Source organism: Aythya marila (assembly GCF_965140915.1).
Source record: "Aythya marila genome assembly, chromosome: 1".
NCBI classification, from domain to species: domain Eukaryota; kingdom Metazoa; phylum Chordata; class Aves; order Anseriformes; family Anatidae; genus Aythya; species Aythya marila.
In genome coordinates, this window is record NC_139042.1 from 197,644,738 (window position 1) to 197,659,928 (window position 15,191).

The following is a 15,191-nucleotide window of genomic DNA, read 5'->3' on the forward strand; positions in this document are numbered from 1 at the left end:
TATAGAAATTACTTAATGTCTGCATAAATATGTAAAGCTGCAGAAACTGCTTACAATAGGGGCCTTGAAGGGTATAACCAGACAATCCCTTAGCTGAAAGTCACCACAAAATATCAAACAGGGATAAACCCACTTTATTCTGTCCAGTCTGTACTAGAGAATATACTTATGTATTCACAGATAACTGAACATAAAAAGTAAAAATTACTAAAGAACCTGAATGGCAGCTCTCCTAGAGCTCTCACAAATAAGATACTGAGCCTGCAACTGACAGAAGGGAATAGACTCAGACAAATGGACTGCCAAGAACATGTTAAATATTTTGTTTGTTTTGTTTGTTTATTTGTTTGTTTGTTTGTTTTTAATTCACCAAGACTACTTCCTTTAATTCATAAATAATGGATTGATTCACAAATCAAAAATCTTACTTCTCAAGGAGAAGGAATACTGCAGAAATAGCAAATTTAAATCCTGGTGATGTTAGTCCTTTATTACTCCTTTATTGCTGTCTCTATCTAAATCCAGCATCCTTTCTCTGGCCCTATCAGAAACAACCTCCAGCACTTGTATAACTTCTTGATAATCCTCCCTATCCAAAACAAAACAGCAAAAAATGGATTCATGGTCTGAAACCTTTCACTCTGGAAGAGATAAAAGATGTATGTACAGACTGGGACACAAGATTATCCACAGAATCATAAATGGCCAAAAAAAAAAACAAAAACAAACAACCCACAAGGATCAAAAATGACATCTAAATCATGCCACTGCAAATCTGCTTTCAGCTGCCTCTCAGAAGGTATATGCAGTAATTCCAATGTAAATACACTACAGTGTGCCACAAGAGCTGGGAGCTATATTACTACAGAATATATTTCTTTTTAATTTTCTGAAGAATTGGTAGTAGCTGTTTTATTGCCAATTAATTGTGATATTGTACTGGGTCTGGCGGTAAAACCACCAGAGATATAAAATGTAAGGTGCCATCCAAATTCTGAATAAGGATTTGTTGTGTGTTGTATTTTTTTTCTCTTATGAATCTCACTAAGACTGTAATTTGGATTCTTCTTTTTTCCAGACAAAATGATGAATCAAATGACCTTTGCTTTAGACAGCAGATATTTTGTGACTTTTAGGTAAGATGTGCAAAAAGACTGCATACATAGGAATTTCTGATGGGTGTGTCAGATCTCATGCTGTACTGATAGCTGTACAACTGCATACTAAAAAAAAAAAAAAAGGAAAAAAAAAAAAAAGAAAAGAAAGCAAATACTTCTTACCATGAAACCCTCAGTGTACTGAAACTGAGCTCTGGAACTGTCTTCTGCTGTGGGACTCAGGGGCTTAGGATCAGACATAGAGCGTTGCATCATCTTTGCCGCCTTTGGGCTTGATGGAGGAACCTTGGCAATGTCAGCATGTAGCATCTTCTGAGGGCTGATGTCATCAGTGATAGGTTTTTCATAGGGTACAAATGCTGACTCGATAACTTTGCTTGGTGAAACAGGTGAAATAGGTGAATAGAGAACTTTGGGAGATTTGGGAGGGGAAGGGACTACCTGCAGTGTAGAGTCTGGACGAAGGTGGGCTGAGTAGCCTATTTCTAATGGTGTTGGGCGTTTTTTATCTTTCTGGGGGGATGAAGCTGACAGATATTGGGGACTTTGAGTATCTGACTCTGTCTCTGTTTGACATCCCAAACTTTCTCCTTTATATGTCTTTTCTGGAGCTGAAATGTGCTTTATGATTTCAACCTTAGCATCCAATCGGGCCCTGATTGAAGGTGTTCTTATTGTTCCTACAGGTTCTGTTTGTACTGAAATCTCTGCTACTGTCTGAACTGCAATACTAGATACTTTAGAGAATTGTTTAGCTTTGTCTGCCTCAGTGGTACTCTCACTGTATTTCCCTACACGAGGCTTTCTTCTGGATCTGCTAGAAAGGTCCCATTCATCTTGATCTTCATCATCTGTCTGAACACTTGTATCAACACTCTTTTTAGTTCTCCGTCTCCTGTTTGTGTAACCTCTGTCTGCTCCGTCTTCATCATCAGTTTGCACTCCACTGTCTACTATCTTTTTGAAACACCTGGGCTCATCTTCCAGAGTCTCATCCAGCTCCTCATATGGACCACGTAATTTTGGCATAGAACTTCTCTTTTTCAATTGCTTCTCCTCTCTAACATCAATATCCTTAAGAGACATTTCTGAAACAGAGCTTAGGATACCAGACCTAGGTATATATTGGGTAATGCCATCTGACTGAACTGTATACCATGTTTGGCTTTGTGGAATTTCAATACCCAGCACTCCTGAAGCTGTAGTGGTTACATCATCAGTAGGCCAAAACTGTCCATTTTCTGTGGTTGCATACTGTCCTTCCAGGAGTGTTTGATCTGTGGTTGTTTGTGGTGAGCCAGTCCCTGAAGGGTCATAACCATATTGATATATTTGACGTATTTTTTGTTCCTCTAACTGTTGATGGAGCTGTTGTTGAAGTTGTTGGAATTGTTCAAGTTGCAACTGTTGCTGTGCTAAAGTCTCTTGCCTCATCATAAACTGAGCTTGCCGTTCCTCCTCTTGCTGAAATAAGAGATGATGTTTCATGGATTGCAACTCCTCAAGCTTTTTTTGTACCATAAATTTCTCTTGTTCCCTGAATCTTTGAATCTCCTGACGTTCCCATTCCAGCTCTTCAGCAAAGCGCTGTTGCTTAATTTTCTCAAGCTCAAGAAGTTCACGCTCCAAATCAAGCTGTTGCTGTTTGCCTTCTTCAGGGGCAATGAGAAGACCAACCTCATCTTCGATTACATCTGTATAAACTTCAGATGCTGTTGCAGGTATTAAGTTAGTTGGCTCAGTGGCAATAGTTTCTAGAGTAAGAGGTGGCAAGCCTGTTTCAATATCAAGGGCAGTAATTGCATCTTTTTCAGTTGCTACTGTTGTCAAGAAACTGTATGACCTTGGGAGAGGTTGACTCTGTTGCAAAGTTGATAAGGAGGGCACTGAGTCAATTGTTTGGAGAGTAGGCAAATCTCTGACACTTGTACTGAAAATAGAACCGGGTTGTGTAGTGATGGCAAATGTGGATGGGATGGGAGTTGCTACTGAAGAATAAACAACACCATTGGATGATCTCAAAACACTTCCAACGCCGAATGGGGAACCCAGAGATGATACCATTCTTGCTTGGGAATACTGTGGTGTACTGATACCGATGCCAGAAATTACCTGCCGAGTCTCTGGATAAGGACCAGTGGTCTTGCTTGAGTAATCCATAACCTCACCTGAAATTACAGGGCAAAATTACAGTCCAGTCCCACAAAAGAATGCTGCTTTGTGGATTCTGAAAGTCATCCCATCTTGATGAATTAAATGGAAAGGGAAAACTGCATGCAAATCTTCAAGTAACTGATCTACTTTAGATGTGAAGGAAGCATTTCTGAACATGCAGGCACATGCAGGCACCTCTGTGCAAAACATATATGTAAAATGAAGACATGAAATACAGGTGTAATCCAGAATAATTTGTCACACTGTCCAAAAGAAAACAAAACAAAAGAAGGAGGGGAAAAATAAAAATACATTTAAAAATCATCCTGAAATGAGGTGAGGAACATCAAAATCATATTTCAAAGAAAGATCTGCTGCTGTGTCATACTGACCTGTAGTAACTCTTCCAGAAGTAAGATCTACTGCTGCATCAGTTGCCCCAACTCGATAATCAAAGCTATTCTTGCTTTTGTATGCAAACAGTCCAGCTTCTGATAAATTTGTGTCAGACATAGATGGTTTCATACCTCCCATTCCTCGGTAGCCATATGATCCTGAACGATCATACTGATAATGGTCATCTCTGTAACCAAAGCGATCTTCAGGAAGTGTAGTTGGAGGCTGCTGTGCTGTACAGCTCCTACCAAATGGAAATTTATAAACCATATCACAGCAGACAGCTCTTCTCCCTGCAGTGAGATCCACAGGCTTTTCATCATCTTCTATTACTGTAGTTATGACACCTGAAGTAGTTTCATCCATTGTTACTATTGTTCTGTGGGATTTTGTAGTGCTAAGGTCAACTGCTCCACTCTCCATTGGCTCCTGAGAAGTCGAGATATCAGTCCAACCATTTGTAACACCAACAGGAGGTACAGTAACAGGCTTTGTAGTAGCCCATGTCACTGCATGTGTTGAAGTACCTAGGGATAAATTTATTGGCACTTCATCTCTACTTGCAGAGAACTTCTGGCTGTCTGTTACTCTGTATGCAGGCTCAAAATGTTTTGATGTTGTTAGCTGCAGTGGAGTTGTCATTGCATGTCCCAGATCCACGAGGCTGTCTGTACTGGTAGTGTAGCTTACAGTGGCAGTGCAGGTCATGACAGTTACTGTCTCAGTGACTACAGACAGAGAAGGATCTGCAACACATGTAGTGCTGAGATTTATTATAGCTGGCTGGACAGTACTTACTGGCCGCCCACATGTGTCACTTGCTGGCATTAGCCTTCTCACATCCATGGAAACAGCAGACAGATCCATACAGCTGTCTCGCACTTCAATATCCATCTTAGTTAAAGTGCGAAGATCAATGACATCACCCAAAGGATGGAATCTTCCATTCTCTCTATACCTGGGTTGATCTACTATATGTATTGGTTCTGGAGGTATAGTAATAGCGACACTACCTAAACCAACACTGGGCATTGGGCCCTTCGCTACAGACACTGTAGTCTTGGCTACCTCTGTTGTTACTGCTTCTGATTTTGAACTAGGTACTTTTTCAAAAGTTGATTGTGTTGTGACAGGGATAGTTTGCAAAGCAGCTGAAATATACATACTCTGATCTGCCATACTCGGAATTTCCATAGCTTTCATGGATGGAGTAAAAATTGGTTGCATAGGCTGGGGAATCTGTTCTTTAGAAGATGCTTCTAAAGGCCAGCTGGTAACAGCCTGACTAGTGATAGCTTCTGTAGGAGTTCCAGGCTCAGATGGCAATGTGATGACAACATAGGTTTCCTGTGAGGGTTTTGTCAACCTTGGTGATGATTTGTTAGAGTGTGGAGACAAAGGGGATGTGGGAGATGCTATTTTGTATTCAGCTGAAGAAACCAAATTCAGAGTCATAGTTGAAGTCAATGACAAACCTATTGGTTTCACCTGTGTTTCTGCTGGCTTATGAACAGTTATTGGGAGTGGAGGAACCGCTGGTTTAGGAGCAATTGGAGGTTTTGTTACCTCAGTGGGCCTGTGACTGAAAACGAGCCCTGCTGGAATGGAGGATGGTTTGGGTGGTACAGGAGGTGGTGTTGGGGTGTATGTTTTTGTGATAGGTACCACATGATTCTTTAAAACAGCTGTGGACTCCAGTGTTGCAACACTTGTGACTGAAGGTACCATTGTGGGTGCTGTTGCCACTGGAGTCTTAATCTGTGACTTCTTTTTTGGATAAATGGCTGGTTTGGGTAAAATAGGTGGAGGTAATGGTGGAGGAGGTGGTGGTGGAGGAGGAGGAGGTGGGGGTGGAGAAGGTTGTGCAGGAGAATCCAAAGAAGAGCTTCTAAAAAGTGAAAATATTTTGGATGTTGGAACAGGAGCTGAGGAAGACACAGAGACCATGCTGGTCTTACTTACAACACTGGGAGTAGGTACAGAAGATGTTTCTGATGCAGGCTCTTTAACTTGAACTGACGCTATACGTGTGGGTAGTTGCTCAGATGTAGCACCAGTCAAATTAATCTTTGTCATATCAACGCTCAATTCTTTGTTTAAATCTTCATGATGAATTTTGACAATGCCAGCCTCTACTGTACTTTTCATTTTTCTAGCTGCAACCTTTTCTGCTTTGGAGGTATCAAATGTAATGGTATCAGTTGCATATTGCTGGGGTTTTGTAACTGTAGTAGACACTAATGAAGGTGCAGTTTCAGGCAAACAAACTGCAGCTTGATCCACCCTCTCCATATCTGAGGCTATAGCTGGCTTTTTAGTGGCTCCAGAAACAGATTCATAAGGCATGCTCACCTCAGAGTACTCTTTTGTAGATGTTAAGGGAATTTGGGCTATTATCCTGACATCTTCAGAATCTGCTAGTTTACTTACAGCATCTGCTGTATCTACATAACCTGTGGTTGCACTATCTATAGGTGATGAACTATCTGTGGTACAAACTGAAGATGTAGATGATGTTAAGGAAGCTGTATCAGAGGGTAAAACTGATGCAGCACCTTCTGATGTTTCAGAGTATGTCAACATTGATGTTTCATGAGAAATTATTTCTTGAATTTCTCTGGCATAATCTGTTAAGTATTCATCTTCAATTTCCTCTGCTGTAAAATGCTGAGTTATTTTAACATCTGGAATAGAAAGTGCTGTGCTACTGAGAGATGATACATCTGAGATTACTGAAGTAGTGCTTGATGTTAAAGATGTACTATCCACTGTTTCTCCAACATTAGATATCTTTGTATCAGATGTAGGAACAAAACCTGAAGTTGGCTGTGTTGGACTGGACCCAGGGGTTAGCTGCATTCTCTGTCTTTTCATAAGCTCTTCATAAGCAGCTTCTGCATCTAACAACTGCTTTTCCTCAGTAGTGGCATTTACTGTGCTGTCTAATACAACTATTTCATGACTTTCTGGAATAATGTAAGAGCTAGAAACAATATCTTCTTGAGGCACAATTGAATGTAAAGGCTCTACACTATAGTAGTCTTCCTGTAGATCAGTAATTTTCTGTGGTTCTTCATAGATCTGTTCTGAAGCTCTTATTTTTTTCTCTTTTCCTCTCTGCTGTATATACTCATTACTCTCATCTTGTCTCATTACAAGTTCAGTATCAATAGTTCCATTGTAGGTATCCTCTACTAAAGATTCATAAATATAATCCTCTATTAGCATTCCACCATATAATGATTCTTTTTCAAACACCTCATCTTTTTCATTTGAAATTTGAAATGGCTTGGCCTTATGGGTCTTATGTATCATTTCCTCATATACCTCTTCAGCACTTTTCAATGTCTTTTGACTGCTTTCTTCTTTTGGAACTCCAACTGGTTGTTCATCTGTTGGTGAGTATAGTGAGACAGCAGTAGGCAACTTGTAAACCTTTTGAACTTCTATTATCTTTTCTGGGCTAATTTCGAATCCTTCTGGATCTGACTCAATACTAGGTGAATATTCAGAACAGGAAGATCTGTGAAGCTCTTCCATTTCTGCTGCCTGTCGTAATTCTTCTGTTGGAGATGCATCTTCAATGGGAGAAAGATTACTTGGAGGAGTCTTTGGACGTTCCCTTCTTCTCTGAGCTCTCAGTTCATCCTTGTCTTTTTTAGATTTCTTGCTAGAACTTTTTCTTTGTTGCTGTTCTAACTCACGCTGTTTCTCTTGTTCCTTTAGCAATTCTTCCTCTTCCCGTAGTTCTTCTTCTTCTGAAGAATCTTCAATAGTTGGAAGAAGAGGACCATGTGACCTATGCCTAGCTTTGCGCTGTTGCTTGCTCTCCCCTCCTAGTTTTTTGTGACTAGGACTGCTGTCGCTGTCTTCATCAAGTGATGACACTGAAGTGGGAGATGTACCTGGTGTGAAACTTGAAGCATGTAAACTAGAAGACCCTTCTCCTCTAGATCTGTCTTCTGGTGAATCTGTAAGACTCTCCATCTCTAGCTCAGGTTCTTCATCAAAATATAAGATACCTTTCTGTTGTTCAGAAGCCTCAGAATATTTGTTTGTTATTGTACTATTTAATTCTATTGTTTTGAAACGCCGAAGACCTCCTCCTCCCGTTACAGCAAGTTCCTCACTGTCTTGACTTTTAGTTTCCCTATACTTTGGTTCTGGACTTTCATCAAAAGTCTCATCATCGTCATCATGCCATGAATGTCGTCTTCCTGCATCCTCATCATAGCCTGCACTACTTTTCCGTGCCATTCTTCTATGTTTTCCAGCAGTTCCTTTGGCTTTGCTTTTCACATCTTCTTTTTTTTGGCTTTCAGTTACACTGATCTCTTTGAGCTGATTTCTAATGAACTCATCATCTTCAGAACCTGAGGCATCTTCATCAGCACTCATCTCTATAATTTGTTTTCTAATGAAGTCTTCCTCATCACCTGATCCCTGACTGTCATCTCGTTTGTACTCATCACTACTTGAAGAACCAACACTAGCTCTTCTTTTTCTCCTTGGGACAGGTGAGTTTTCACTCTCACTGCTATCTTCCACAGAATCATACCGTTGCCTTCTTGCTGGTATGTCATCCCCTCCGTCTCCTTCCTTGTGAATGGCCTGGGAGGAAGCACTTGCTTTGCCATCTTCTACAATGGTTCCTTCACCTTCATGAATAGCTTCTAAGTCTTCCTCATCTGAACTGTAAGATTCTGGAGTGACTGGCAAAGGCTTTGTTTTATGCTGTTCCTTTGTCTGTTCACTGTATGTTTCATAAAGTTCTTTATTCTTCACAGATTTTTCATCAGAAAGTGTACTTGCCTGAGCTTCCAAAATAGACAGGACAGTACTTTCCAATTTAGCTAGATCCGAGGGGCTCGGTGGACTTTCTTGTGAAATAGGGTCTTTTTTACTAGATTCTCTGAGTAAATCCTTTTCATCACTGGGGATATGACTTGGAATTTCACCAAGTGAACTTGATATCCCATCAGAAGAATACCCGGTGTCACTCAGACCTTGTGGACTTTTCTGTTGCTGAGAGCTTGATGTGTCTGATTTGTCATCCTCCTTTTCCTAAAAAAATAAATACATATGCATGTGTATATACTTATATATACATTCTTAATGTCTCCAGGCAATTAAATACGTGTCTATTTTTTTTCTAAAAGATGATCTAACGTCTCAGATGAAAAAAAATATTCTAAATCAAATTATATTAAACCATAAATGACTGAACATGAATTCTGTTTTGCAAAGCTATTAAAACAATACTAAAAGATCCTCAAATTCTGAGTTTTGACATTTAGCTATGTTTTACACGACTGTCCACATCAGCAACTAGTTTCATCAGTTGTAACATTATCTTTTGTTTGTAAATACAAACAAATACTGTAGTTAACTGTTTTCAGAATCCTATCTAATGATAATCTATAATTGTTCATATATATGTTTTTTTGTTTGTTTGTTTGTTTTGGGAGGGGTAATTTAAATTAATATTTAATTACTTATGCTTCAAAACTGCCTACACATTTCTAGATATAAATATAGCTTGCCAAACATCATCCTGCAGTATTTCTTGGGCTTGCTTTTTTTTTTTTTTTTTTTTTTTTTGGTTATGGTTATGGTTATGGCTATGGTTTCATTTTCTCAATTTGAGTGTTATGCATTGCAACATGCAGTGGAACACACGGAGTACTGAAGCATGAGTTCATATGATCTGGAAAGTCCCCATATCTTCAGTTCGGTACTGTACAACCATTTTCTGAAGAGCTCATAAAAAAAAAAAAAAAAAAATCTCAGTAAATTTGTAATGCAGAGGTAAGCTGCTGCTAGGGAAGTGTAATTGAAGGGATTTAAGCGAAATGGTCAGCTACTGATCAAAGGAAATAAGGAAGAAAAGGCAGGCATATGCAACTGAACATCACAACCAATATTTTCCTTCTTATTCCTAACTAAATACACTTAGTCTTTCTCTGAGTATAAGATTCCTTTATACCACCCTGAATGACAAGCAACTCTATCTCCTTATTTGGATAACAAAAATACCAAGAACATCCTACAGCAAATATTTTCATACCAGAGTTTCCCTCATCCCAGCTATGAAATGCCTCCTCCCAGTTTCTCCCAGATGCAAAATGCAATATTTTGTGAAAGAATTTCATGATTCAGCTAACGAAATAGCTCACTCTCCAAATGACAGGTCATCTTAGCTGTCATCTTAGCTGGTAATCTTACAAAGCGTCCCTGTATCCACTAGTAATTTGAGGATAAACATCCCAAAGTCTTCTGATTTAAATGATATGATGTGATGTTCATATTTTTATGGCCCTCATTAATACACATGGAGGTATTTGTCAACTTTCCTAATCTAAGTCAATAATTTCTGAAGTAGGTCTAACCTTCTATTTAAAGCTTTATCAACTTCCTTAGCAATATATTGAGTTAAAAGAAGAAAGAAAAAAAGAAAAAAAAAAAGAAAAAAATACACTAAGAAAATCATGACAGTGCTAATTATAATTTGAATGTAACTTTAAAATTTGCTCAGTAATAATAATAATAATAATAAATATTTCTAAGGATAACTCTAATGATTAAGCTGTGATTAATCATAATCATATTGGACAAAACTCCAATAATACTCCAAATGAATTTGGGAAGTCATCACCACTTCATCACTCTTTATGGAAAAGGTACACTTGGATATTCTTCAGCCCGAATAATTGCAGATTTATTTATTTATTTTTATTTTTATTCCCTCTACTAAATAAAAAAATATTTAAGGGACATTGCTTAGATTATTTTAAAAAAATAACCAAACCAAACCAAAACAGAATCCATTAAAACCCAAGTTATTTTTTCATCTAGAAATATGCCCCCTGTAACAATTTCAGCAATTATATTTAATCATTATTTTATTTCCAATATATCCATATTTATAAAAACATGTCCAATTGCACACACTGGGATCAGTTTGGATTAGCTTCTAGAAAACTCAAACATTGTTCAAGCTCAGAAGGTCTCCTAGAAGTTGATGGACTAACTGTGAAAGTGAAAGTGAAATCTCAGAAGTGAGATCTCTGTGGTAGTGAAAGTGAATCTCATAAGAAGATCCTAGATCTCAGATCTTAGTTCTCCATAGGGAGGTGAAGTGGTACAATGACTTGTAAAGTAGAGACAAAAGGCATCAACACATTAGTTAAGATCAGAAAGAGATAGGCAAAAAGATAGTGGAAAAGGAACAACCTTAGGCATTCTCCTTCTAATCTGTAATGGTACCATTATCTCTTAATCCAATGTGTGGTATCCAATGACCAACCAATAAGAGATGGAAATGAGTATTATTATTGCCTGCCCTGTTGTTGGACCTCAGTGTATGACATAGCATCACTGCTATTAGTAATAGGAAACCGTGGTGGGAAAAGTGTTATATGTACAGTAATGAGAAGAAAAAGTTCTACAGTTACTAGAGACTTTCTTTGTCACTAGTAATGAAGGCAATAAGAAAATACAGCTTTCTTTTTTAAGGCTTCTAAGATATAAATATGTTTTCTATTACTTTTATATGTAGAATTATCTTTCCTGTGGTTCGCCATGAAAAAATTATTCTGCACATCATGTTTTGAAGTCATATGCATGCAACATATAATAATCTTTAGTCTCGGTGCATTTTTTTTTACCTTTTTTATGCAGCCTGAGAACTAAGACATTGTCATTAGCTGCATCTGTTCTTAAATGTAATCTGTTTTGGACATGGTTAGCATGTATGTATCACACACAAAGACATAATTGCCAAACTTGTAAACATATGATTAAACATAAGATTTTTAGAATAACAAAATACTGAGGAAAGTATACTGTTGTTAAGTATCATACATATATGTATCATGTATCAACTCTTAGAGATGAAAAATGCATTTAAGACAATAAGAGAAAAGCACACTTCTGCTGGTGAAGTGGGAAGTACTTTGGTTCATGTTGAAATACTGGGCATTTCTGAATAATTTAATGGTGTTTCTTTTCTGAAAGTTTGCCTTTTCAGTTTTTAGTACTTGACAAATTTAGCTGTAATATATATGCAATGATGGAAGAATCTTCTTGAGACATGATGAATGAAAAGACTTATAAATGCTATAGGCTGCTGTTGACTATTAAGAAACAACAAATGCAATCTCTTTAACTTGTACCAATCATAAATATGATCTAATGTAGAATGCATTCCTACTTTTCCAGAGACATTTCTACAGTTCCAATTAAAATACAGCATGCAACTATTTTTCATTAGAAGCTTTTTCCTTTAGAAACTATTTATTCCTTCAGTTCCTCACTTTTAAAATTATTTTAAAATAAGTGACAGGAACTGCTTTAAAGTGCTTTAAAAACTCAAATTAGTTATCAGATTAAATCAGAACTCCTTTAAAAGAAAACTGTGATGTAAAAAAAGTCTTGTCAGTTTTTAAAATTATTTATAATTAGCAAGATTACATTCAGTTGCAGAAATTTTAATTTGCAGAGGAACTCATGATTTTAAAAAGGTCATTCTCATTATAGAATAAATAGACATATCCAGTTTGTTTAAAGAAAAAAAAAAAAAAAAAAGAAAAGAAAAGAAAAAAGAAAAGAGAAAGAAAAGAAAAAAAGACTGGTTAACTGTTTCTACCTGTGCCCACAAAAAAAAATGATTACAGACAAGCCTCTTCCTTCTTCTGGCTCCTTGGTCTGTGTTTTGTCACTAATATCATACATCAGAATTATGATTCCAATTTGCAGTATACTAATTTCTATCCAGTTATTCAACATTAGCACATGATCATTCTTCAGCAAACATGAGAAGACAGTAATTAGGACACTTACATAATATAGCTGATGTGTTGTAATTACATTTCCAACTCACCACATTGCAATGTGTTCATGTACATATGGTAAACTTCTTGTATTTGGGTCCAAAGACAACTGTTTTATATTCACAAAATTATATGTCATAATATAGTGTTAGAACACCTAAATACTAGTGCACGTTAAAAGACAGTTTATCGGGAAAAAGACCTGTAAATCATGAGCAAAGATAGTTTGTTCCTTGACATCTGTTTGAAGAAATTATAGATTAAAGTACTACTGAAAAAGGAACATTTGAAGGAAAAATTGCTTTGTGATACCTATGATCCTAATTTGAGGCCCAAATCTTTAAAATATTTAAATATTTAACTCACATTTATTTCAAAGGATGGCAGATCTCTAAATAAAATTGAGGTCTGTGGGAGATTTTCCAAGGCTCATTCCAGTGATTTTACTGTATCAGAACCTTTAACCTTTTATTATTTAACCATCCAAATGGTATCAGTGTGCAACACTTAAATTGTTCTTTCATTTTCCATTTCTGTCATAGGATTTCTTCCTCTCTTGAGAAAAAAAAAAAAAATGTATCTAGAAATATTCAACGTAAAGCACAGTAAACGTTAAAAAAATTAATAACATTCAGAAATCTTTTTTTTTTAATTTATTTTTTCTTGAATTATTTCACCAATGAGCAAAAAGGGGGAAGGTGGTTTTGTTTGTTTGTTTGTTTGTTTGTTTTTGTTTTTTAGGGGGGAGGAGATAGCGAGGGGAAGAGAGCTGTGTTTAAAATTAGCTATTCCTTTTTCATTCATTCAGTTGTTTTGTATTTAAGAGTGTTCTATTTTTAAAAATACCTAAAAGAGGATATCTATGCACTTTCTTTTTGCATTAATATATTACACTTTCTAATTTTTATCTAAGTGTTCTTCAAAATCCAATAACACAAGTAAAAGAAAGCTAAAGACAGTAGGAGCAAATAAAACATAAGAGAAAGAAAGGTGAAATATAGGCATGTGAGTACCTCATAATATATCAACAGATAATTAGAAATCATCAATTAATTTACAATAAAAATGTGTTGCAATCAGAGACAGAATCAAGTATATGTATCTTAGATTTGTCTGGAGTGCCACATGCTTTCTCATCTTTGTAGAAAACAAAAATGGCAATGAAATGAAAACAGGATTGAGACTAGTATGTGATAAACTTTTCCTTAGAGATTTTTTGAACATAAAAAATAGTATTTCTAACAATAACATCAAAAAATCTGTCTACTTCAGTTTTCAGAATTTGTCCAGGAAAAAAACAAAACAAAACAAAACAAAACGCAGAAGAGACATTTTGTTAAATTAAGCTTGCTCTTCTTGGAAAATCCTGCAATAGGGCCTCATGTCTAATATAAAATAATCAAACTAATATTCCCTGTTGTTAGATCTCCTTGTTTCTTCCAGAAGAGGGGACTCTGGCTATGTTACTCGGATCAGAATTCACATTCCCTTGGTACAATCAGATGATATCCTATCTTTTGATACCATGAAGATGAGTGAACACATCATGTGATGGGATTTGCATCTCAGACAGGGAATTTGATTTCTAAAAATAATCGTATTTTTAACAGAACATGCCACAGCACAATTTCCAAATCACATTATTTTTCTGGTCAAATAACTTGGTTATCAAAAAAATAGAAAAAAACAAAAAACAAACACAAAAACATTACTACATTACTTATTGACTGATATTATTAGGAAACATAATTTTGGCAAATGTTAAAGTCTTCTTCAACCTACTCCTAGTTTTCCAACATAATGATAAACACCTAACTTGCAGTATTGAAACAAAAACAAGCAAAAAAAAACCACACACATGATTTGTAATTTCTCAACAAATTTTACATGTTACCCACTTCAGCAGGTAAGTTATTGTTGTTACTGACTTCAGATTCAGAAAATATTTTTTTTTAGAAATGCAGCCATCTAATACATATTACCACAAACTCATCCATTGATCTAACTTGACAGCCCACCAAAAACCCAACTTGAAAGTAGTTTTCCACTTGGGATAGGCAAATGAAATAGTAAAAAGATGTAAAGGTTGCATACATTAACATACCATGCTCAGAAATCACAATATATTCCTCAAATGTTTATTATTGGGACTAGCATTATTTAACAGCTTTGTTGGAGACTTGGACAGTGGGATTGAATGTGCTGTGAACTAGTCGGAAGACAACACCAAGCAAAGTGTTGCACTCGACATGCTGGAGGAAGGAATGCCATTCAGACGGACCTGGAGAGGCCTGAGAGTTGGGTCCATGCAAACCTTGCCAACAAGACTAAGTGCAAGGCTCTGCACCTGGAACAGTGCAATCCCAAATATAAATACAGGTTGTGTGGAGAATGGATTGAAATCAGCCTTGAGGAGAAGGGCCTGGGGGTGCTGGTGGATGAGAAGCTCAACATAAACTGGCAATGTGAGCTTGCAGCCCAGAAAGACAACTGTATCCTGGGCTGCATCAAAAGCAGAGTGGCCGAGGGAGTTTATTTTCCCCCTCTGGTTGGCTCTCATATGACCCCACGTGGAATGCTGAATATAATTCAGCTCAGGGGGTCCAGCACAAGAAGGTCATGAACCTGCTGGAAAGAGTCTACAGGAGGGCCATGAAGGTGATCAAGGAGCTGGTGCACCTCTTATGAAGAC

At 37.0% G+C, this 15,191-nt stretch overlaps 1 protein-coding gene across 1 annotated transcript in view; it reads right to left on the reverse strand.

The window, feature by feature from the left end:
* PCLO (piccolo presynaptic cytomatrix protein) overlaps positions 1 to 15,191 on the reverse strand; it is a gene marked incomplete at its 5' end in the record, with an annotated part of 366,889 nt that overhangs the window by 180,731 nt on the left and 170,967 nt on the right. The window contains 2 exons of the mRNA XM_082755642.1: positions 1,281 to 3,286; positions 3,665 to 8,732. Coding sequence (XP_082611768.1) covers positions 1,281 to 3,286; positions 3,665 to 8,732 — 7,074 coding nt within the window. The remainder of the gene's footprint in view (positions 1 to 1,280; positions 3,287 to 3,664; positions 8,733 to 15,191) is intronic.